The sequence below is a fragment of the Thermobia domestica genome, chromosome 14, assembly GCF_964235325.1.
Source record: "Thermobia domestica chromosome 14, izTheDome1.hap1.1, whole genome shotgun sequence".
NCBI lineage: Eukaryota > Metazoa > Arthropoda > Insecta > Zygentoma > Lepismatidae > Thermobia > Thermobia domestica.
In genome coordinates, this window is record NC_137467.1 from 5,514,996 (window position 1) to 5,538,371 (window position 23,376).

At 37.7% G+C, this 23,376-nt stretch overlaps 1 protein-coding gene across 1 annotated transcript in view; it reads left to right on the top strand.

The window, feature by feature from the left end:
- Positions 1–10,928: 10,928 nt before the first annotated feature.
- Bap170 (Brahma associated protein 170kD) overlaps positions 10,929–23,376 on the top strand; it is a 149,323-nt gene continuing 136,875 nt past the window's right edge. Inside the window, exon 1 of the mRNA XM_081739442.1 lies at positions 10,929–10,960. Coding sequence (XP_081595568.1) covers positions 10,929–10,960 — 32 coding nt within the window. The remainder of the gene's footprint in view (positions 10,961–23,376) is intronic.

Genomic DNA, 23,376 nt, shown 5'->3' on the forward strand with positions numbered 1-23,376 from the left:
ATGAGAGTCAGGGAATTTCCTGCCAAAGGTCAAAGAAAGTCAGAGAAATAGATTTCCGCAGACCAGTAGGAACCATGCTTTAGCTTAACTCCTGGAGCTTTCGTAAGTTCAGATGGATTAACGTAGCTATCGTTTACTTTCAATTGTTGTTCATTTTTGTTTAATTTCATAATCCCGGATTAGATTATGACAATAGAAACTATGGCTCATAATTAAGTTGTTAAATCCATATTAGCTGTATATTGATATGGTACATTTTTATTTGACTATAATATATTGTAGAAGAGGAATAAAACCCTGGAATCTCCCCTTACGTACGCCACTGATACAGAATGTGATTAAGTTCTTTACTGAATAGATCTTTCATATCAATTCCAGTTCGTTATAAAACCAGAGTGACTGAGTTCACCTATAGTTTAAAAGTATTTGTTGTTTTAATAGCGTTAAGAGACTTTTCAGATTTCGCACATTGGTCACCGAGATTGTCTGATTTCCTCGTATCACACGGAAGTCGTTCTTCCGCCTCAGATCCATGTTTGGGACTCCATGCTCTCGGGGAGATGTGCAAGTTAGCTAGGCTCCGCCCTGTACCCCCACCTCACCCTCCTATCCCATTGACCCAGTTCGGAGGAACTGTGGCAACAGCTCGTGAATGGAACGGCTACGACTTCCATGAATGGCCCGACTCGGTACGGCATAGCATAGCATAGGATGGGGGATAGAGTAAGAGAAGTGACACCGGCAAAGGCAGAGGCAGTTCTTAGGGCCTTGACCTCTGCGAATCTAGAGCCTAGACCTCGCGTGTACCTCCCCACTCACGTGACCTGTACAAGGACACTTTTGTTTACTACCGGTCGACCGATGCGATGCGCCAGCGGTGCTTGACACCCTCACATCATCCAAGGTAACTCCTGTGCAAATTACGTCAAGGAAAGCTACCAGCGTCTAGACTTAACTCAGTGGCGTGACTGGGTCACCAGCTAAAGAATTGGTCTTTAGTAGACTTGAAGCCAATTGGCTTCTCTCTCTCTTCAGAGCATAGTAGTTTTTATGGCACAACACAGTTTCGAGTAATAAAACGCATAGTCCTCTGTGGCGTAATGGTTAAGACAATTTTTCCCTATCATAATTGCCTATAATACATTTTCCCCACTTCTCCGAAATATTGTAGAAATAAAATGCGAATAAAAAGCTTTTCTACTTTTTTTTATAGCAAGTACAAAACAATATTAAGTAAATTAATCAAAACTATTGAAACGTCCCTCATTCTTATCCAATTTGTTGTCCCATTCCTGGAAGTCATTATTGATGTGAAATCGAATTCTTTGCGAAAGGGAAGCGTATCAACTAGTAACACAATTGTTTCACGAAGTATTTTTTTTTCTAGATACTAAGTGTAGAAATATTATTTGCGTGTAACAAAGAAAATTGCATAAAGACATATGCCAATCGATTAATCTCGCTGAGCTTAACAAAGTGTAAATTGTCATGCATAGGATAACTACGACATATAGGAAGATGAAACTGATACACTTTTCAAGCTTTTAACAATACAGTATGTCCGACATTCATCAGCCATATCTAATTATAATCTTGTGCAAAGATCTAATTATAATAATGTGATCCATAGATCACCTAGAGTTCAAATTCTCATGTGTAGTTTCCGAGGAAACTACTTTTATTATGGCGTTGAAAAATGTCTAAAAAATATAACTAACTAACAGGGCTCCAAATGTCTCAACCCGGTCTGAGTAGCCACAGAGCAAAAGATTAACACCATAGCCACAGTTAACATCATGCATCCTTGTGTTCTGTTATTTTCATTTCATTTCACATACTATACAGGGTGGCCCAAAAGTAGGTATACACCCTTGCATTAATCAAGTATATAACATTCTAGCTTATGGGTTTATTTGCTTCGGCTGTTCCGAGCTTAAGATATAAGTAAAAACACAATAAGAACAAATAGTAAAGAAAATAAATCTACCTGACGGTAACAATAAGAAATAACTTAAAAAGCAATGAATTGATCAGTACGGGACTGCATATTTACTTTTGGGCCACCCTGTATATTACATACCATGCTCAGGTCACCTTCTTCTGTATGCCTAACCAGATAAATATATCAATAAATAAATAAATCTTGGTACGTATCTCCCGATGAAACTACCAATGAATGAATCATCATGGCCCAAGAGAAGGCGTTACCTTCTGCGGCCGCCCATCTTCGGATGGGAATGAAATTACACTTGAAAAATGTTCGTTGCCAATAATTGTTTTTTATTCTGTTGAGCGGATAGGCTTTAGTACTGTACTGTATATGTAAAAAAAAAATAATAAAAAATAAAAAAAATAACGCTTACTGCACCGAAGAGATTAGGTCGAGAATTGCCATAGCCAAAGAAGCATTCAACAACAAAAGATCACTCTTGCAGGCTTAATATTGGACGTAGGAAGAAGTTGGTCAAGTGTTATGTATGGAGTATTGGACTGTGTTGAAAGAGTTGACCATTATGGAACTTAAAGAAGAAATATTTAGAAACCTTCGAAGTGTGGTGTTGGGGGAAGGTGGTGACGATAAAATGAACAGAAAGAGAGAGAGAAACGAAGATTTTAAATGGGTAGGAGAGAGGAGGACGCTTCTAGCCACCATCCTTCGTAGAAAAATCAATTGGATTGGACATATCTTGAGAAGAAAGTATCTTCTTCATACTACCATAGAAGGAAAGATGGAAGGAGAGCGAGGAATAGGAAGAACACAATTGATCGCTGATTTGAGAAATAGAAGAAAATATTTGGAGTTAAAAGAGGAAGCTGAAGATCGAGAAACGTGGAAAGAACATTTCCAGGCCCAAATTTAAAATTGAAAGAAAAAAAAGAACACTCATTAGTCCCTAGACCTGCCGAAAGACAACGTACTTAGTGATAAATAATCTAAAGAAATGAACGTGTCTGTTGTATGCATTGTTGGTCGTCTCCTAACAGCCTCATTTTCTTTACATTGACGCGCACCTACTCTTAATGAGAACCGCATTTCTCGCCTCTTCTCTTTGGCAACATTAGACTTATATATATATATATATATATATATATATATATATATATATATATATATATATATATATATATATATATATATATATATAATATATAATATGAACCAAGGTAAATAAAGAAGGTTGATCTAAAGATGGGTAACATAACCCTAACTGCAGTAGCAGATCAAGCCATCTTGGGACCCTGAGCAATATATGCTCGGAAGCCAATTACTCGCTACTAAACACATCCCTGACAAGGTTTCAATTAATGAAATTGTCCCACTATATCTATAACTTGGACAGTTTTGATTTAGCCACAGATATTTAACGGTGCATTTCATTCACTATTATGAGACCAAAATTATATCCATGAAGAGATTAAATGAAGGGTAAGGTTAAAAAAAAAAAAAGGAGGAATGTCACAAAACTGCATTTTCGAGAAAACGGCGTTTTTATATTTTAAACCGCGTAAAAAAGAATATAGTACTCAAATCTTTTGCCCCTTTTTACATGGACATTTCGACATCTACGCATGCATGGCTTATACTGTCAGATAGTACCAAGAGTCAACCAACAGATAGGACAAAGCACCCGATAAGGGACATATATGGACATTCCTAGTGTTTTTCCCTTCCTTCGAATGTCAGTTGAAAGCAGGGAATTCGTGTTATTATTTAGTTCGAAACCTTTTTTCGTTGCGAATTCTGTCGAGGAATTTAAAGCTTAAAAAATATAAAACGATAATCATGCTGGATTGTGCTGTAAGGTTGCGAAACATGGTCGCTACTCTGAGGAAAAAAGGCCGACTGAAAAAATTTGAGAACAAGATTCTGAGACGAATATTTGGACCGAAGGGGGAGCGGGAATGGGGAATGGTGGAAATTTCATAACGAGGAATTACATATAATTTATATGATTTACCAAACATTGTTAGGGACATCAAATCTAGAAGGCTTACGTGGGCAGGTCATGTAGCCAGGATAGAAGAAAGTGGGGACACTTTCAAAGCCTTAATGGGAAGACCAATCGGAAAACGACCATTAGGAAGACCTATGTGCAGATGGGAGGACAATATTAAGATGGATCTCGCAGAAATAGGAATTCAAAGTAGAAAGTGGATCCAGTTGGATATGGACAGAAGTCAGTGGAGAGCTTTTGTGAACGCGGTATTGATTCTCCGGGTTCCATAGGCCTAGTTAATTTCGTTTACTTTTTAGTATGTAAAGGTGTCTTTGAAATCAGAGTTCAGTACATGACGTCACGCAACGCTTTCAGACCATCGTTGAATGTGAACTATGAAGTTGTTTTCATATAAAATTTGTGTTTATTTTAGAGTAATAATAAAATGTACCAAACCAAAACAAACCGCAAAACGTTGCAAGAATTAGAAAAAAGAATGGTTCCAAATTATTATTAGAGCTCCCTTGTAGCTAAGCGGTTAGCGTACGCGCCTTTGGCGTGGGAGACCCAGGTTTGTTTCCCGACGGGACCTCATGCGGTTCGGATCACACGTTAAGTTGTAGGGCTCCGTCTCGTATAGCTTCCCCGCTGAAAGGGACTCCAAACTCAAAATCAAAACTTATTATTATTTTGCGGCCGTAGTCAGCTTGCCTTGTTTGCCTAGTCGGGAATTTGATGCTGCCTGACTGGATTGACTTGGCACAGAATAACAAACATCCTGTTGAGGTTGAGTTATACTTTGGCAGTGAACCTGAGAGTTTCCTAAACCATAAATAGCGAAGAAAAAAAATCTTATCATGTTCCTTCCTGTCTCAGAAACATGGAACGAAAAGGAAAAGGCGAATGTTTCCCCATTCATTCGATCCAAACGAACATATTTTTTTTTACGAGCTTGAGCTGGTCCATTGGTAAAATTCCACACTGTACGTGATTATTACAAGACGTGTTCACTAAACGATATAAATGGTTATTTTCAGTTGAGTTGCAGTGAACTTCCTGTATTAGCCATTTTTATTGCTGCTGCAATGCCTGGAACAGTTTAAATGTGGCGCAGAGTTATTTTGCAAAGAGAAATAACATCTGAAGATGGATCCATTTTGTACAATGGTCACTAACGAAATAACCTTTCTTAAGTATAGAGCAGAGTCTTTTAAATTCGAAGCCTAGGGGGTCATGAAATAGTTTGAAATATTCAAAAATAAGCAGACGTTAATATGTAATATGAAGTGAATAAAATTACTGTATGTACAGTGAAAAATATAAAGTAGCAAGCGCGCATCCAGAATTTTTTGTTGGAAATGATCCAAGCTTTGCGCTGAGCAATACAATAAGCCAAAAAGAAAGAGTACAGATGAAGTGTAATATCAAATATTCATGTTACATCAACCATTTCCCTGTTAATCAAGCACTGTTTTATTGAGAATGTGTACAAATGTATGTTGAGGTAGGGAGTATCTGGGAAGGGGGGAAGGTCCGCACCCGCTGGACCTCCTGTGAGAGCGCCACTATACAGTTTAAGGTACATATTGTTTGCATAATGAAATACAGCAAACAAACGGTATTTGTAGCACATAAATTAAGTCGCACGTACCATGCAAAACATACTTAAGAGGCCTCATCCCTGCGAAATTAAAATACCGCTAATTTTACAGTAATTATGTGATATCTCTTCAAATAGATAAAAGATAATCGAAATGTGGAACAAGAGCGCCCTAGACTATCATTTTACATGAGACACAGCTATCACGACACACTTATCTGCTTTCGATTTCGAGCCATTTTGAAATGGCTGGTTGGCCTAAAAGTGCTTTCACAACTTTCCGACTGAGTGTCCCTACTGGGAATCGAACCCAGAACCTCGCACCAAACGCCAAAGCGTTAGTGACCACGCTACGTGGGGCCACTGTTGTAGTATAGTATGTAATAACTTCCATATCTTTGAACGTTGATAAGTCTGTTGTGTTCTCGTACAATCACTTAAATCAATTTGTTTTTCTACTTTGATTCATATAACACTAAAATAAAGTTTGAGATCTATGGCTTCGATGTTTCCAGAATCTCGAAAATCTTCTAAAATTTTTCGAGTATCGTGTGCAACACTAGTTCCAGGATAAAATATTTGGTATCGCTCGCGTATATAAGCCGCGCCCTTAATAGTAATCGCGACAGTACGGAACAGTTGTTCGCTTGTGGGAAGGAAGATCTCTCTTCGCAATGCTAGTGATATTCATTCTTTTGTTCTCGCGTTCCTCTAATGATACTTTTTTATTCAACCTTTTGCTCCTAGATTTAAGCTGCCCTTAAGTGTAATTATAGTTAGATAGCCTATAGAGATCAAAAACAAATTACAGAATTTTCAGCTATTAATTAAACAGCTAAGTTTTACTGTTATAAACAGGAGGGCTATGCTGTAAGTTTAATAGAAATATCTTTAAAAACTCACCACAGCATGAAGTATATACTTGCGTAAGAGTTTGAGCAAGGTAACATCACCTTCCTCAGACGTTATAATGTTTCAAGGAGTATCTTATAGTTAGTTAATAAGATGATAATACTGATTTCTCTTGGTTGAAATGCTTTTTATTATAATCCACGAAATGTATATTCATTATGTTTGTTTTAAATTTTACACACCTCGCAAGAAGTCATTGCGTATCCATGGTGGTACGCGTACCCTAAATTAAGGATCATTGCATTATGTCAGTACAAACTTCTGTTACACTTCTTGTAATCGTGACGCAGTGTAGTGTAGCTACCAGCTTTGATGGTGTTTATTTATTTACTTATTTTAATTTTAAGAATTTAAACAGGTCTTCAGGGCGGGGATGGGGTACCGAACCCGGATATGCCTCTTCGATACGCCATTGTTTGCGTGACTGAAGTAATGCATTAAATCTAAGCAAGAAATACGAGATACTTGGATGATGTGGTGCTTTCTTATCAGATAGAATGAGGGAATTGAAAAATGAGATCTTAACATGCTAGGAACATTCCAGTTGTACACCATTTTGGCGTACCTCATGGCTATGGTTGGCCTCATTCCTATGTTAAGTTCATCCCCCTTCCCCCACTTTCACTGAATTTTCTGAATAACTTGAAAAATATCAAAAGTGAAAAAATAAGCCAAGTAGTAACCACAAAATGCTTTTACATCAAGTAATAATTGTTTTAAAGACCTTTCGTATAATTTATATGAGGGTAAGTCGGAAATTATACGCAACTTTGACAGCTCTTACTGATATTTGGTCTCGTTTATTTTATTATTATGCTGTTGTGGTCATGCTGTGAAAGTTGGATCGTAACTTTTACGTTGTTACAGATAGATCATGGCCGATCCATTACAACTTTGTACCAAAGAGCAACAACGAGCCGTGATCCGGTTTTCATGGTCCGGGGCCGCAGTCCATCAGAGACTTTCGGCAAAATATGGGAATAATGTCTACGAATGGATTGAAAAATTCAAAAATTTTTACTGAAGGTAGGAGCCGGACAACCATCTACAGCTACAAATAACAACATTGAGCGTGCACGTAACACGGTTCTGTTAAACTCCTCCCGTCTTGTGCCGAAAGCCTTTGATGGATTGCGGCCCATGATACACCGTCCGACCACAAAAACCGGATCATTGCTCGTTGTTCCTTTTTGGTGCAAATTTCCAATGGAGCGGCCATGATCTATCTGCAACAAAACGAAGACAAATGGAGGAATTAGTATCAGACTTTCATAGCATGATCACAACAGCATAACAATTAAATAAACGAGAACAGAGGTCAGTGTGTACAATGTAAGATAAGTTACGTCAAAATTGCGGATAATTTCTGACTTACCCTCGTAAATGTGGGTGTCACACAATTAGGATGTCATAAATGGCGCACCCAAATTTTTGGTCTATAAGCACAGGTTTGGAAACTGTTGGTATGTTATTTAATAGAATTTTTATATACTATCTGGCTTAATTTCTACATCTTGTTTGTTCTTCATTGTTTTTAAGTTATGTACTTAAATTTATAGAAGTGCTGTGACTAGTGATGTGACGCGGAAAATTTTCCATTTCGGAAAATTTTCCGCTATATTTTTCCGGAAAATTTTCCGTTCTAAAAAAATATCAGTAATCAAGTAACAATTCCTCAGCAATCATGAAATTGATTGAATTCATGTATAGAAATGTTAAAACCTGAAAGATCGTTTAAAGAATCTGAAAATTTTCATGGCTCAGACAATTTTCAGTACTATGTAGGAACAAGTTAAACAATTTTTCATGAATCCAAATATTTTCTGCCTTATATGGAAAAATTGAAGAATTTTTTATGAGTCGGAAAGTTATCATCATTTCGAAGCAAGAAGTAAAACAACTGTTTTCTGAATCGGAAAGTTTTATTGCTCTGTAGAAACAAGTGAGAGGAATTTTCATAGATCGGAAAATTTTCATTACGATGTAGAAACAAGTGGAAAATACTTTTCATAGGCCTGACAATTTTGAATATTATGTATAGTGATGTTAGGTGGAAAATTTTCCACTATATTTAACTGCACATAGAGCTACAAAATTGAATTTCAGTAGAGGAAAGTTAGTCAGCAACAAATTATAATTTTCCAATTAGCTTTCGGGAACCGGAAAATTTTGTATTTCAAGTTGGGAAATAAACTTTTACCACAGTTTTTCTCTCTCTCTATAGAAGAAATTTTTCACCTCACATCAACGATGCAGGAATAAGTGGACTATTCTTTTACGAATCGGAAAATTTTAATCATTGTACAGGACAGACAATTTTTCGAGTCATGAAAAATTGTTCCACTAGTTCCTACATCGTACTGAAAATTGTCTGAGCCATGAAAATTTTCAGATTCTTTCAACGATCTTTCACTTTTTAACGTTTCTATATATGAATTCAATCAATTTTATGAATACTGACGAATTGTTACTTGATCACTGATATTTGTTATGAACTGAAAATTTTCCGGAAAAATATGGAAGAAAATTTTCCACCTCACATCTCGACTAAACAACGATGTAGGAATGAGTGGAGTATGTTTTTATGAATCGGAAAATTTTCCGGGAAAATTTTCATCACTGGCTGTGACCTTAGCGAAAAACTCTACCATAGCCATATTTTATTTAGTTACTAGCGTGAATTACCCGCTTCACTGGTTAAAATGAAAAAAAAAAAAAATAGTTCCGTCAGTCAGTCACTTTTTACTGTTACTGTACTGAAGCGCTTTCTCATATCAGTCATTTTCGATCATTTTTATATATACACATATCTCGTCCCTCCTCGTGGGGGTGCGGTGGTTCAGTGATAGAGCGTTCACCTCCGGTGCTTGGGGTCCCTGGTTCGATCCCAGCTCGCGCTGTGTGGACTTTGTGGTGGACAAACATCGTGCTCGTGGGTTTTCTCAGGGTTCTCCCGTTTCCGCCCACTTTCTTCATTGCAGCATTTCACTCATCTGTCATCATCACCGGCTCCTTTAGCCTAACCCGCATAATCGTGGGACGTAAAACTTAGATTTCATTTCATTTTCTCCTCCCTCTTCCTTCCCCAAGTTGCGGTGCTGAATTTGGATTTAACGGCGTCGAAAGTGTCACTGTTCAAATCAGCGACCACGAAAACTATGCATTTGGCACTATTATCGTTAATTTTCGATCATTTTTATATCCACCTGCCCGAAGTTGCGGTGCTGAATTTGGATTTAAATGGCATCAGAAGTGTCACTGTTCGTCTCAGCGATTCCGAAAACTGTGGATTCGACACTAATGTCGGTCATTATCGATCATTTTTAAAAATCCCCGCCCTAGGTTGTACCGTCAAAGTGAAATGATAAAAAACATCCCAGACCCGAACCTCATCTCTGTGGCAAATTTGATCGACATCGGTCGGGTGATTCAAGAGTTAAGACACACATTGACTATATATAAAGGATATTATTCTGGCATACTTACTCTCCATGATGCGGTTCCGACTTTCCACGAAATGATTCTGGACCTCTAATTTATTTATTTTATCTGAATACTTTCAGATACAGCATATTGGCCATTTTACATCGAAACATGTAACAACAATAATAGCAAAAAATAACAATATCAATATTTACACGCTAATAGTTAGGCTTAACTTTGCACAGTGCAATTTGCGAAACTCTTTCAGCAGGGTGTCTATCGGTCACGAAAGTCACGAAATCAGAAAACGGTCATGAAAGTCAAGAAAAAGTCAAGAAATTTAGCTTTTGGGTCACGATTTTTTTTTTTTATCTGTACAAATTTAAGTAGAGACTGGAAAATTTTCTATGTAACATGAAAGTTCACCACCAAAAATGTGTATGGTCGGCTTTTGATGCTACTAAATCGCAAGCAAAGCACTCTTCTATCGCTTGCATGAAAATTCGGCCTAATTCGGACCCAAATTTGCTCTCGGAAATGATACGAAATTGTATAGTTTGGTAAAGAAAAGGTCGCGAAAAAGTCACGAAATTTAATTTTGGAATTTTAGTAGACATCCTGTTCAGGGGTGAAAATATCTATGGTCAGTGCGAATTTGTTGAATTCAGTTGGAAGCCTTTTGTTACTAGAAGTCGGAACATAGACTCGTATTCCTTGTTGCACGAATGAGTACTCAATGCGACACTTTAATTTTCTATTTATTACTTTATATAGGAATAAAATATTAAAACTCTTTTGCGACGACACTATGATGCTATATTGAGTCTTTTCATGATAATTTCGTTACGGTACCGTAGTCTAGTTCCTAACGTGGTTCCGGGTTCGATTCTCGGCTGGTGCTTCCCAATTTTCAACATCCACCCAGCGTTATGAGGCAAACTGGGGAGTCACGTGACGGCCACTAGATCTTAGAAAGCTCCCGATGCGACTGCGACGCAGCGCGCTGACCACGTACTCGTCACTGGGTTTGACGTAATTCAGCCAGTTGCTGACAGATGGCGTTGGAGCAGGCTCAGGCCCACAAGCGGTAATTGGTTTCGTTTGGGAGTATAAGTGAAAGGTTTGAGGAGTGTCGGCTGCATGAGTTCTCCGAATCTTTTGTGAGGGTACTCAGCACACAAAATAAAAGAACAGGTAAAGAAGAAAAGGGGAAAAGTCTAATCCTTCACAGTATTTCTTAAATTGCATAGGACAGGCTGTCTGTCTTTCACGAAAGTCACGAAAAAGTCACGAAATTTAGCTTTTGGGTCACGATTTTTTTTATCTGTACAAATATAAGTGTAGATAGGAAAATTTTGTTCTATAAAACGTCAAAACTCACCACCAAAAATGGCTATGGTCGGCTTTAGATGCTACCAAATCGCAAGCAAAGCACGTTTCTATCGCATACATGAAAATTCGACCCAATTCGCATCCAAATTCGCTCTTGAGAATGTGACTAAATTTTATGGTTTGGGAAAGAAAAGATTACGAAATTTCATTTTGGAATTTTAATAGACTGATAGGTTATATATATATATAGAACGGAGGTGAAGTGGTTGTGGTAATATATAAGACTTCAATGTTTTCATTCTTTCATTTCAGTTTGCTGCATTATATATATTACCATTATACAAATTTATAAGCTTTGTCCTATACAGTTAAGTTCATTTGCTTTCTGTTAAAATCTGTAAACCCAATGATTAGCGTTGAGAATGGCGTGGTGTGGCGGGTGAACCGTAGAAGCTCCTAGTTACACTGCCGTAATCTCAAGCAAAAATATTTTCCACTGTGGAAGAAACTACATTCTTATTGAAAAAATAACTAAAACCGCGTTTTCAAGAGAGTCCATTTTCGGGGAAAGAACCCCACAACCCTCAGTTGTGCACTGTGAGCTAGAGTACTCAAACTTATTTCGAAAACCCAGGGTGTTTGCTGATGATGATTAGAGAATAATACCTACGCCCTGAACAGGATTTGAACCCGCAGTAAACAGGTCTTGCGATCGTCAGTGTAATTCCTTAGACCGCTCGTCTATGCCGGTTGACAAAAACGGAAATTTCTGTGTGCGCCTGGCATCATAACTTGTGTTTTAGAATGTCTCTGTATCAGTATCCCGTGTTACTCTCGTTCGTTATGTGTAGTTTCTTTGTTACGTTTCGGTCGCTTTGTCTCGTATGAGAAGGAGAAAAAAACGTTCTGGCGGAAATAATGGTCTGAGATATTGCTGGTTACCCATATGCTCCATGTGTTGGCAAGCATTCAAAGTATAAGAAAAGTATCCACACACTGACTGACTCATATCCATATGAGCATTATCCCTTGCTTTTGATACGAGAACTGGATGCAGCTTGAGTATCTCTGAGATCGTTGATATGGAAGAACATAATTAAAGTCTTTCCGGAGAAATATGTGGAGCAAAGAAAACAAGCAAATCGTCAGAGAGACACGTGTGAAGTATTCACCAGAACATAATATATATAGCTTCACCTCTAAGGAATTTCTTTCTTAACGAATTAACATCGGTTCATCAGCATGTGCGAGGGATGATTCTTTTTCCCAGACCCATTCAGTACCACGAGTTAGTTTCTCATTTGGAACTATGATAGACATCCAAACTATGAAGATTCAAACTGCTGCGTGTAATAAGGGAATGAGAGCAAAGACATAGCCTGTTCTTGATGTTCAGTCCATGTCAAAACAGTTTCCTGCCGTCTCATTCGTTTTTTTGCTCTACAGAAATTAGTATTAAAACTGGAAGTTTAGTTACTTTTACTACTTCCAGCTTCATTAGAAGAATAAGAACTGAGATGCATTATTAGAGTCCCGTTTAACCAAATTTGATGGGATCTATTGTACTTCATTTAAATCGGAATAAAACATTGGTTGTATTACCAGAGTATTAGAACTACGAGGATGGAATGGAAAGTTTGTAGCCTAACCTACAAAATAAGAAATTATTTGAATGTTAAGTTTTATTTTTGCACGTCATCCCCGTAGACCAAGATACATTTACGCCACCTCTCTGGTCACGCTTCTGTACCACTTTCAAAAGTGATTCTTCGAGCCCTTCAAAATATCCAAGTACAGCAGTCTTCACCTTTGCATCCGAAGAAACTCGCTGACCCCCCCCCCCCAAAAAAAAAAAACTTTTTCAGATTTCTAAACAAATGAAAGTCCGAGGGGCCGGGATCAGGCGAATAAGTCGGGTGCGGCAACAATTGGAACCTACAGGAATCAATTTATACCATCAATGCAAGGGACGTGTGAACGCGCGCATTGTTCTAGTGAAACAACACCTTTGTTCGCAGCATTTCTGGCCTTTTAATTCTGATTTCCTCATGCAAGCGTCGCAGAAGGGGTAGTAGTATTTAGAATTGACAGTCTTCCCCTTTTCCAAGACATCAATCAGGATAATGCCCGTAGCATCCCAAAAAATTGATACCATAAACTTGTTTGGCTTTCTTTGGGACAGAAGATCCAGGTCGTTTCGATTATTGTTTTGATTCCGGTGTATAATGATGAACCCATGTCACGTCCATAGTCACAAATAAACTCCTCCGGATCATTTTCAGACATGTCCATGCAATCACGGGAAGGGATGAATCGATTGTGTTTGTATTCAACTGAAAGCAATTTGGGTACCTATCTCGCGGACACCTTAGAAAACTTTAATTTGTTTGCAATAATGTTTTGTGCTCGCTTATAGGAAATACATACAGTCTCAGCTATCGCTCGGATTTCGATTCTGCGGTCATTCACAGTCAGGTCAAAAATTTTATTGACATTTTCTGTAGTGGTCAACGTTGAAGGCCTGTTACTGCGGGATCATCTTCAGTGCTGTTTCTGCCACGTTTAAATTCAGCTACCCAATTTTTCACCATGGAACACGAGGGTGCGCAGTCTTCTAGTGTCTCGATCATGTCCATATGAATTTCCTGTGGTGTTGAGCCTCCGTTGACTTTGCACCTTATAAACTCCTCACCTGAAACAATAGAAAAATGAAATTTTATGCAGTGATTACGAACGGATATAGTTACGCAGATAATGTATACAAACTGCTTCCTTCTTGGTCAGGCCACAAACTTTCCAATCCATCCTCAAGCCTTCAGCTCGTTTCCAAATTTCGTCGACGGTAGCGACATCTCGTGGCGTTAAGTAGGAGGCAGCGCAGGTGGCTACAAACTTTAGTCTAGCGCTGAAATACTGGAAATTAACGTGGCATCTTGCATTTATAATAAGGATTAAACCTATTAGGTATTCCCCTAAATATTTATACAACTCGCAATTGTTCTGGAAGTTTGCATATTATTACTCTCAGACTGACATGTTTTTACTTTATAAATAGGACGGGTGTTCGTCTTTTACAATGAATCCTCGCAATCACTGTAGTTTACCAGGCACTAAAATGATCATAGGGGAGGTTAAGCACTGGAAACCTTTGGCATAATGAAATTCCCAGAGGACCGTACTAAATTCCTCTCCCTCCACACTCGTGGCTATCCAAACACATGTTGATGATCCGTCGCTCGCTTATTTTAATCGATTCTCCGAGTACAGCGGGTGACAAGTGTGTGAGGAGGGTTGCCAGACGTCGCTATTTTCTTGATATGGTTTCAGTATTTTTCTACTAAAAAACCAAGTAGTATCATGAAATCTAGTACCTTAGTTTTACTGTGCACCTTTTCGTTCAGTCGTCGTTGTCATTGCTGATTCCTACGAATACATTTTGGACATGATATAATACGCATTCACCACAAGACAGTGAAGCAACAGGTGTTTATTTATCGCAGAATAGGCAACGTGAGTTTGAAATTTATAATTCGTATGGTGGAAACAGTGGCTCAGAGGTAGAGCGCTCACTTCTTGCGCGGAATTTCTGGTTTGGTCAGAGTTCATATGAGTTGGTGGTAACTTGTCCATAGGTTTCTCAAGGTTCTTTCGTTTCGTCCCACATTTTCATTCCACGATTCTTTCATCATTCTGGTTCGATAATCATCGGTTTCTTCAGCATAATGGACATAATCATGGAATGTACAACTAAAAATTTCATATTTTCATAGCATGTGTTGGGGCCACGGTGGTCCAATGATAGAGCGTTTATCTCTGGAGCGTGGGGTGTCTGGTTCGATCCCAGCTCGCACAAAATGGGCTGTGTTGCGGACAAACGCCGTGTTCGTTGATTTTCTTGGGAGTTCAACCCTAGATTACTACCGATACATAAAATTTACATACAGCCATATTTTTGCTCACTTCCTCTCCCTACAACTGCATATACTTCTGCCACTACAGTGCTTCTAATGCCCCATGACACGGGGAGTTTGTGAATGCTGGCGTTTCGTGCTCGTAAAATTTGTGTTTCGGTAGTAATAGCGATACAAGAAAACACGGTATTGTAGGGTTATGGTAAACGTAAAGGTGTCTGAATTGAAAATAGATGGCAGCACTCTCTTTTACGAACCAGTTATTATTCAGAATAATTCAATTGAATTGAAGAAGCTAATATTGAAACTTTATTCCAAAGACAAATTGAATTAATCTACAAAGAATAATACGTGTACTCTTCAATTACTTATTCCGTTTAATTCATGGTTCGATTCCCGGGACAGGTGAGTTTATGGTGGACTACATCGTGTCCATGGGTTTCCTCGGTGTATTCTCCCCCCCCCCAGGGTTGGCAAAAACCATGGTTTTTATTGAAAAAACCTTTTTTTTTGTTTAAACCAGTTTTTTTTTGGTTAAAACGATTTGCTCTATATATTTATATCACCTATGGACAGAAATAAGTTTGTTTCGCCTTGGTATTATGCAACAATTAGGTTATGATGGAAGGGGTCACATAAGCTTAAAGCGAAATCCAAACTGCTTCTCGGCTTACATACGAGAGTAATTGTTTTCTATTTGAACTAGAAACCGGGACTAATTGACCACAAATGCGATACGTCTGCCGACTCACACACGAAGGACTCCTGATAAAAATACGTTGTACTGATCTTTATATACTTGTTAATATAATTGTCTAATTGTCAAGAGTCGTTTCAGAAGGGCAAAAAGATAAACAGTTGCACAACTGAAACCATTATACAGAATTACATAAGAATAATTTCAAAGTACTACAGAGTGCAGAAGAACTAATTTAGTCCAAGTTAGAGAAATACAACGACTTAATTTGCATATCAGTAAGAAAAGTGAATAAATTTACGAATTATTTGAGTCCACTTTGGCTCCGACCCATTTATACATAAATAGAGACAAAAGATACTTCTGATTTCAATAAATGCCTCTCGTGGGGTTTGTACGACTCCCCCAAAAAGTACGCCATTTCGATGTGTTTTATCAATAGTAAACATTATTAAAATGAAACAATATTTAGAATTTTCTTTGATTGCAATTGCATTACAATAACAAACTACAAAAAAATCACAAAAGAATCATTCATAAAATTAAAAAAAAAAAAAAGAGTTGCTTTAGTAGTATAATCTCTTTGAGTAATGAATGGGATATTTAGGTCTCAATATAATACGAATAATATAGGGAGTGAAACGTGGTAACCCACAAATGGGTGTTCATCAATATTTTACGAACACACACTTTACGAATATTTTTAGTTTTTGATTTAAACCATTTTTTTTTCTTTTTGGAAAAAACAGCTGGTTTAAATCACCTTGGTTTAAACCAGCCAACCCTGCTTCCCCATATTCTCATTCCACTAATACTTCCATCATTTGCCTTAATAATTGTCTCCCTTAAGAGTCTTCATCCCGGCGAAATTAAAATACCGCTAATTTTACAGTAATTATGTGATATCTTCAAATAGATAAAATATAATCGAAATGTGGAACAAGAGCGCCCTAGACAATATTATTTTACATGGAAAACCGTTATCACGACTCACTTATCTGCCTTCGATTTCGAGCCATTTTGAAAATCAGCATTTATTTTCGCGTTTCTAAACAGCTGAAAACGGAAAGCCACTAGGTGACTTGTGATAACGGTACCTCACGCAAAATAATATTGTCTAGGGCGCTCTTGTTCCATATTTCAATTATCTTTTATTTATTTGAAGATATCACATAATTAGTGTAAAATTAGCGGTATTTTAATTTCGCCGGGATGAAGACTCTTAAGCTAAAGAGCATAATCATAGTTTGTTAAACTGAAAGATTTCATTTTTTCCATTTCATTCATTGCTGAGAATTCTTTTGTTGCAGCCCGAAAACAAGGTTTCCAATATCAAAACTCCCCAAAAGTGAACGAAGTATAAAATATTATAGGAATGCATCTAGAGGCCCGGCGCTAGAAAAAAAATATGGGGTCCCCTGCTGACTTCGACTAAAACATTTCTGTGAAAGTTCAGCAGGAAAATTAAGGGAATATGTTTCATATTTTGGGTCATATGTTATCTTATGCTGATAACTGTATCTTGAATGATTCTTTTTAGACAGGGAGTTGAGATTTTGATCAGAGTAGAGGTCTCCGTCCACCTGGATGCGTGGGGCTACAGCCCCCCTAAGCCCCGGGGGCACGGTGGCTCAGTGGAATTACATTGGATAGATAGGAGAAACGTGCTTTCATCTATCGACGATAAAGCGTCTTTACACTCCCCTTTAATTCTTCCTATTATTATTATTATTATTATTATTATTATTATTATTATTATTATTATTATTATTATTATTATTATTATTATTATTATGATCGTGCAGGAAAGCAGAATTTACAGTACAGTTGGCTGTGGGTCTCTTCTATACCATCAGGCTTTGTTACTCATTAAAATGTTATGATAATTTTGGTAAAGATCCTTCTAGAAATCAAATTGCAGGACGGGAAGGAAGTAAGGATGGCTCAGACTAATGTAATATGTTGACTGACAAGATCTGTCTAGCTGAGTGGTACCGGGGATTGCGAGTTTTCCGAGACATGATCCATGGCTTCCAGCTGTCCTATATTCCTATTTTTTCCTATGTTTTGGAAATTAGTGTATATTTGTCCTATATTTTAATCTTGTCCTTTATTTCCTATATTTTTCAGTGATTGAGTTAATAAAAATACAGGCCAAAGGCTAAATTGCTACAGATTAGCAATATGCTAAATCGTCGGCCCAATACCAAAACCGCGAATGTGCAGATTTTGTTATTTTCACGTAGTGCAGTTTCATGTTATTTGGGGCGCACAGATTCCAACATCGAAGTCCCATTTGTGAAATATGAGTATATTAGAAGTTATCGTCAATTCCTAAAACATGTACGTAAGTTCATTTACTGATTTTTCGGGATAAGTTGAATATTAAAATGCTTATAACTCAAAGTCAGATTTAGCACAGTCGCGGTTTTGGCGTTGGATCGACGAAATATGTCTTAGCATTTTTTTTCTGAGAGACTAATCACTAATCCTCATTATTATTATTATTATTATTATTATTATTATTATTATTATTATTATTATTATTATTATTATTATTATTATTATTATTATTTGCTTTTTCCAATCCTCCCATGTCCAGTCTTTGTTACTTTGATTCCTATGTGCTTATTCTTCCCCAATAAAGCTTAGCTGAGGAACCTTGCCATACTCCAGTTTCTTATAACACAAGCTTGTTAGCATTTTCTTTCAGCAGTGTGTGTGCAACAGTATTGGCTAGGCATTGAGAAAATCTTCCAATATTGCTGTACATAATATGCAGGGTTTCCACCAGGGATACAAATAAGCAACAAAATTTTACTAGTTCAAGAAAAAAAGATACTATCCCACATCCCACAACAGAAATCATTTACTTACATTCGGTGTGATACTAAATACTCGCCCGCACCTATGAACCACTCGCCCCGGGCGAGTGGTTATTTGCGTCCCTGGTTTGCACGCATTTTGGAAATTAAAGTGTTGTGAAAACGCCCTGGAAAAGTCATGGAAAGCAGAAAATGGTGAAAATCCTGGAAATGTTTTGAAATTTGTGTTTTAATATTAGTTGTTAGAGATGCATATATAATTTACACTGCTATGATGAATGAAATGCTGTTACGTTATTTATTTCAGAGGGAGATACGTTGATCAAATAATTCAGTGTTTAATTAGATTCAAATATTTCATTACAGAAAAATAAGTTATCAAATCTTGTTTTTTTCACTAGAAAGATATGAAGTGAAAAATAAGATCTACTAAGTTTAAAAAGTAAAAGGTTATATATATATATATATATATATATATATATATGGGCGGATCCAAGGGGGGCTAAGGGGCTATAGTCCCCCCTTGACGCTCAGGTTTACACTGGATAAAATGGGCTTCAATTCTGCTTTACGCTGGATAAAACGGCAAATTATGGTTTAGCCCCGCCCTTGATCATATCCTGGATCCGCCACTATATATAACCTTTTACTCTTATTCTGTATTAATCTAAATATTGTTTCCAGTTGCCCATTGGAGTGAAAGGTGGCCTTTCCTTACAATAAATACATTTATATTTTTTTCTGTGTATCAGAGCATAATATTCTATTGTATAAACCAAACTGTCCTATATTTTTTTCAATATCCTGCTGGGAGGCCTGCGTGATTGTTTCGGAGAGAGGGATAGAAGATTCAGGAGAAATGATACAGAAGATCCGAGTTTCGGTTTTCCACTGCGAAAAGACCGCTTTACTCTTTGTTTCGCTCGCAGTCGCAGTGTGTTGGAAGGCGTTGGAGGCGCAACAGCTCCAGAGTGGAGCAAATTAGCTTAGTTGACCCGGTCTGGCTGTACCGTGTTCGACCACTTGCAGCGGAGGTCCTCTGTGGGCAAGGACGTGAACTGCATGTGGAGTGGATCGATGCCGGCGGCGGCCTCACAAAAGGAAGCGCAACATCATCTTTCTTCAGACTGTCTGATCAATCTTTTGCACAGTTGGACGCGTTGCCAACCAGCGTTATTAAACTCTAAAACCACGTTTCCACTTTACATGAATATTGTAGCTGTCATAAAAAAAAAAAAGACCTTGCTACCCGATCTTTCTATCTACTCTTTAGATTTTACAACTTCTTGTAGGGTTCGATCCCAGCCTCCGCTAAGTGAACTTTGTGGTGGACAAACACCGTGTGCGTGGGTTTTCTCGGGGTTCTCCCGTTTCCTCCCACTTTCTTCATTCCACCATTTCATTCATTACTCATCATCACCGTCTCCTTATGCCGGTTAGGCTAAACCGTGGGACGTAAAACTCAAAGATTTCATTTTACAACTTCTTGTAGGCGAGAAAGGTATCACCACCCATGCAGCACTGCAATCTAGTGGATAAACAGTGAACCTCGTCATTAAAAACGTGTATTTTGGCGCACTCCCCCTCCCTGTCCAAAAGAATCGGTTGTTTCGGAAGCGGCGAAACTGTTTTTTCCTTTATGTCAGCGGGAGGGCGATAGCAGGTAGCAAGCAAGACGTCCTAGAAAGTTGGACACTGTTCGACTCCTTGCAAGATGGAAAAAATGTTTTATGACCCTTTCAAGAGTATGTGTACACGGTGAAATATGGTAGGGTTTCAAGTTTTTTTTTTTTTTTTTTTTTTTTTTTTTTTTTTAAATGACAGCTACAAGTTCTTCTAACTTGGCAACCCATCTTAACGTGGAATACAAAATATCGTATCACCATTCCTGACATTATGGAATTGTTATATACAGTAGTCAAATGTTGCATTATGTGAGTAGCAGAGTGCTTATGACCTATACCCCAAAATTATAGTTAGCTTCAGAATTTTAATTTTTGTATAACTACAGTATTGTGCAAGGATAAGACGGACGCACATGAATCACTAGACGAGTGATTCTCAATCGCTGTGTCGCGATACATTGGTGTGTTACGCAGTCCCGGAAAATGTGTTGCGAAATTTTAGAATTCAAAAATCATGAAAAATTTTATGATAATTAGTTAAAATCGGGACAGACTGTACCAGTCAAAACCTCCAGCGATAGCAATAATGTTCAGTGCTATATAGAGTCATTATAAAAACTAATTGGTTTCACTATTATAATAGATATTATTATTATTATTGTTTATAGTAAACATATCACACAAATGTGTCGCGATGTCAGTGAAGTGTGTTGTCAGTCAAAAAAGGTTGAGAACCATGGCACTAAACTACATGGACATACTGACATGCTTGAGGACAGGGGCGCGTTGACGGTGGGGCCCGTTCGTAATTCGGTATAGATTTGTATACTTTCTTTGTTAAAATATACTTGCGTAGCAAAGAAATGATTGGTGTAGCTTAAAGATGTGATCTTTCGCCTCATCTCTATCCCCCTTTTCTTATAAAAGCAATCTAGTTCTTTTTTCTAAGAATACAGGGTGGCCCAAAAGTAGGTATACACCTCTGCATTAATCAAGTATAACATTCTAGCTTATAGGTTTATTTGTTTCAGCTTTTCCGGGCTTAAGATATAAGTAAAAAAGACTTTAAGAACAAATAATAAAGAAACTAACTCTACCTGCTGGGTAAACAAAAAATGATATAAAAAGCAATGAGTTAATTAGAACGGGACTGTCTACCTACTTTTGGGCCACCCTGTATAAATGGCAATACTTATCTTAGGCCAGTACAATTACTTATCTTTTTTTCGAATGCAGAATAACATCGGTTTTAATACTGCATACACATACTGTCTTCTAGTTTTGGAAAGATCATAGTAGCTCAGTGGTAGAGCGTTCATCTCTGGTGTGTAGGGTCCCTGGTTCCATCCGCGGCCAAGTAAGTTAGTGGTACACAACATCGTGTCTGTGGTTTTTGTCGGTGTACTCCCGTTTCCTCCCACACTCTCATTCCATCGATTCTTCCGTCATCAATTCACTTACCTTGATCATCGTCTGCTTTAGCCTAAAAGGGTTCAATCATGGGACGTTAAACTCAAAGAATTCATATGTAGTGTTGAACCTCCCCTAAACTTCAAACCCCTCCCAACAAAAATATCTGGCTGCGCGCCTGTTTGGGGTATCTCTTCAAGTGTATTTTTCGAAGAAAACTAATTTTTATGGCGTTAAAGATGGTCGTTGCCAACCTGACGAAATCGAGGTGTTTTATTATGTTACAATATATATTTATTTATTATTTATGTACAGTATATGAGAAATATGTCGTCGTCTGCAATTCAAAACCTGCTATGTGCATTTTTATAAATTTTTCAGGAGAAACGTAAAACAGTATCCTGGTTAGACTTTTCGCTTTAAAAAAGTGATAATATTTGATGCTGCACGTAACTCAATACCTTCTCAAGTAATAATAAATTAGTGAGTCTAAAAGAGTCTAAAAGCTGCACCAGATGGTACTATTATCTCGAAATGGCCGAAAATGTCACATAGCAGGTTTTGAATTGCCGACGACGATATGCTATTAAGTGACATCTTTGTTTTATCTGTTGTAGTTTGGGTTCTCCTAAGAATGATACACACGCTGCTTACAATTGAAAAATGTTTTAAATGTAATTAGTATTAGTTGTGAGTAATGTACGTACAATTATTATTATTTTTTTTTTTTAAATTGGACAGGAAGATGCTCATTATGGTTATGCATAATACGGTATACTGTGTCACTGAACGTTCCGTATGTTGAAACACAGCTTCAGACAGTGGCTGTGAGTAGCTTGGTAGTCTGGGAACGTTGCGACATGAACTCTTGAGTGTTATTGAATGAAAATCCTTCTTCCCTCCTGTGTTGCCACTCGGCTAAACGTCATCATCTGTGCGTTTCTTTGTGTCATGTGCTTCTCTTATCTTGCTTCGTGGACGTTGATCTTGAAGACGGGAGTAAAGAGTCGGACGCTGATGTAGGTGCCACATGCAGTGCAAGCAGCTGTTTTCTCTACAATTCACACCAAGTTAAACGCCTTAGTTTTTTGCATGTAGCATATTATTGAAGCCTATATAGGCATAGTTCATAATCTTCATATATACAGTGTGTGGAAAAATATTTTAATAGAAAACATGAATTTTTTAGATTCACAGTTATGCCCTTTGGACTGGAGAAGACGAACGATAATTATAAATTGGTGGAATGAAAACGTCAGAGGAAACGAGAGAACCCTGAAAAAAAAGGCACGGGTACGATGTTACCCAGCACAAACTTGGCAGGTACACCAAACCCATTAATTCCTACATCAGATCAAAGATGAGTGTTGTGCGATTGAGCCATTGTGCCCTGTACATCATCAAACTTGTAGATGGTTCCTTATGTACTACCCAGGTATACAGGGTGTCTCAAAAGTCCTCTGACATAGGGTAACTGTTATTGTCAGTTACAACAAAGTGTAAGAGGGGAAACCGTCTCCAAATATGACGTTTTCAATCTTAAGTGAAGGAATTTTTCAGATTGGACGAGCGGTTTGGGCTGTACATTCTTTATGTTAAATGAAAATGCAACGTTACCATTTACCTGGACCCACAATGTAAGTGAATGAAATTACTGTTTGAAATGGGGGCTAGCCATCGACACTTCAGCATAAAAGACACTA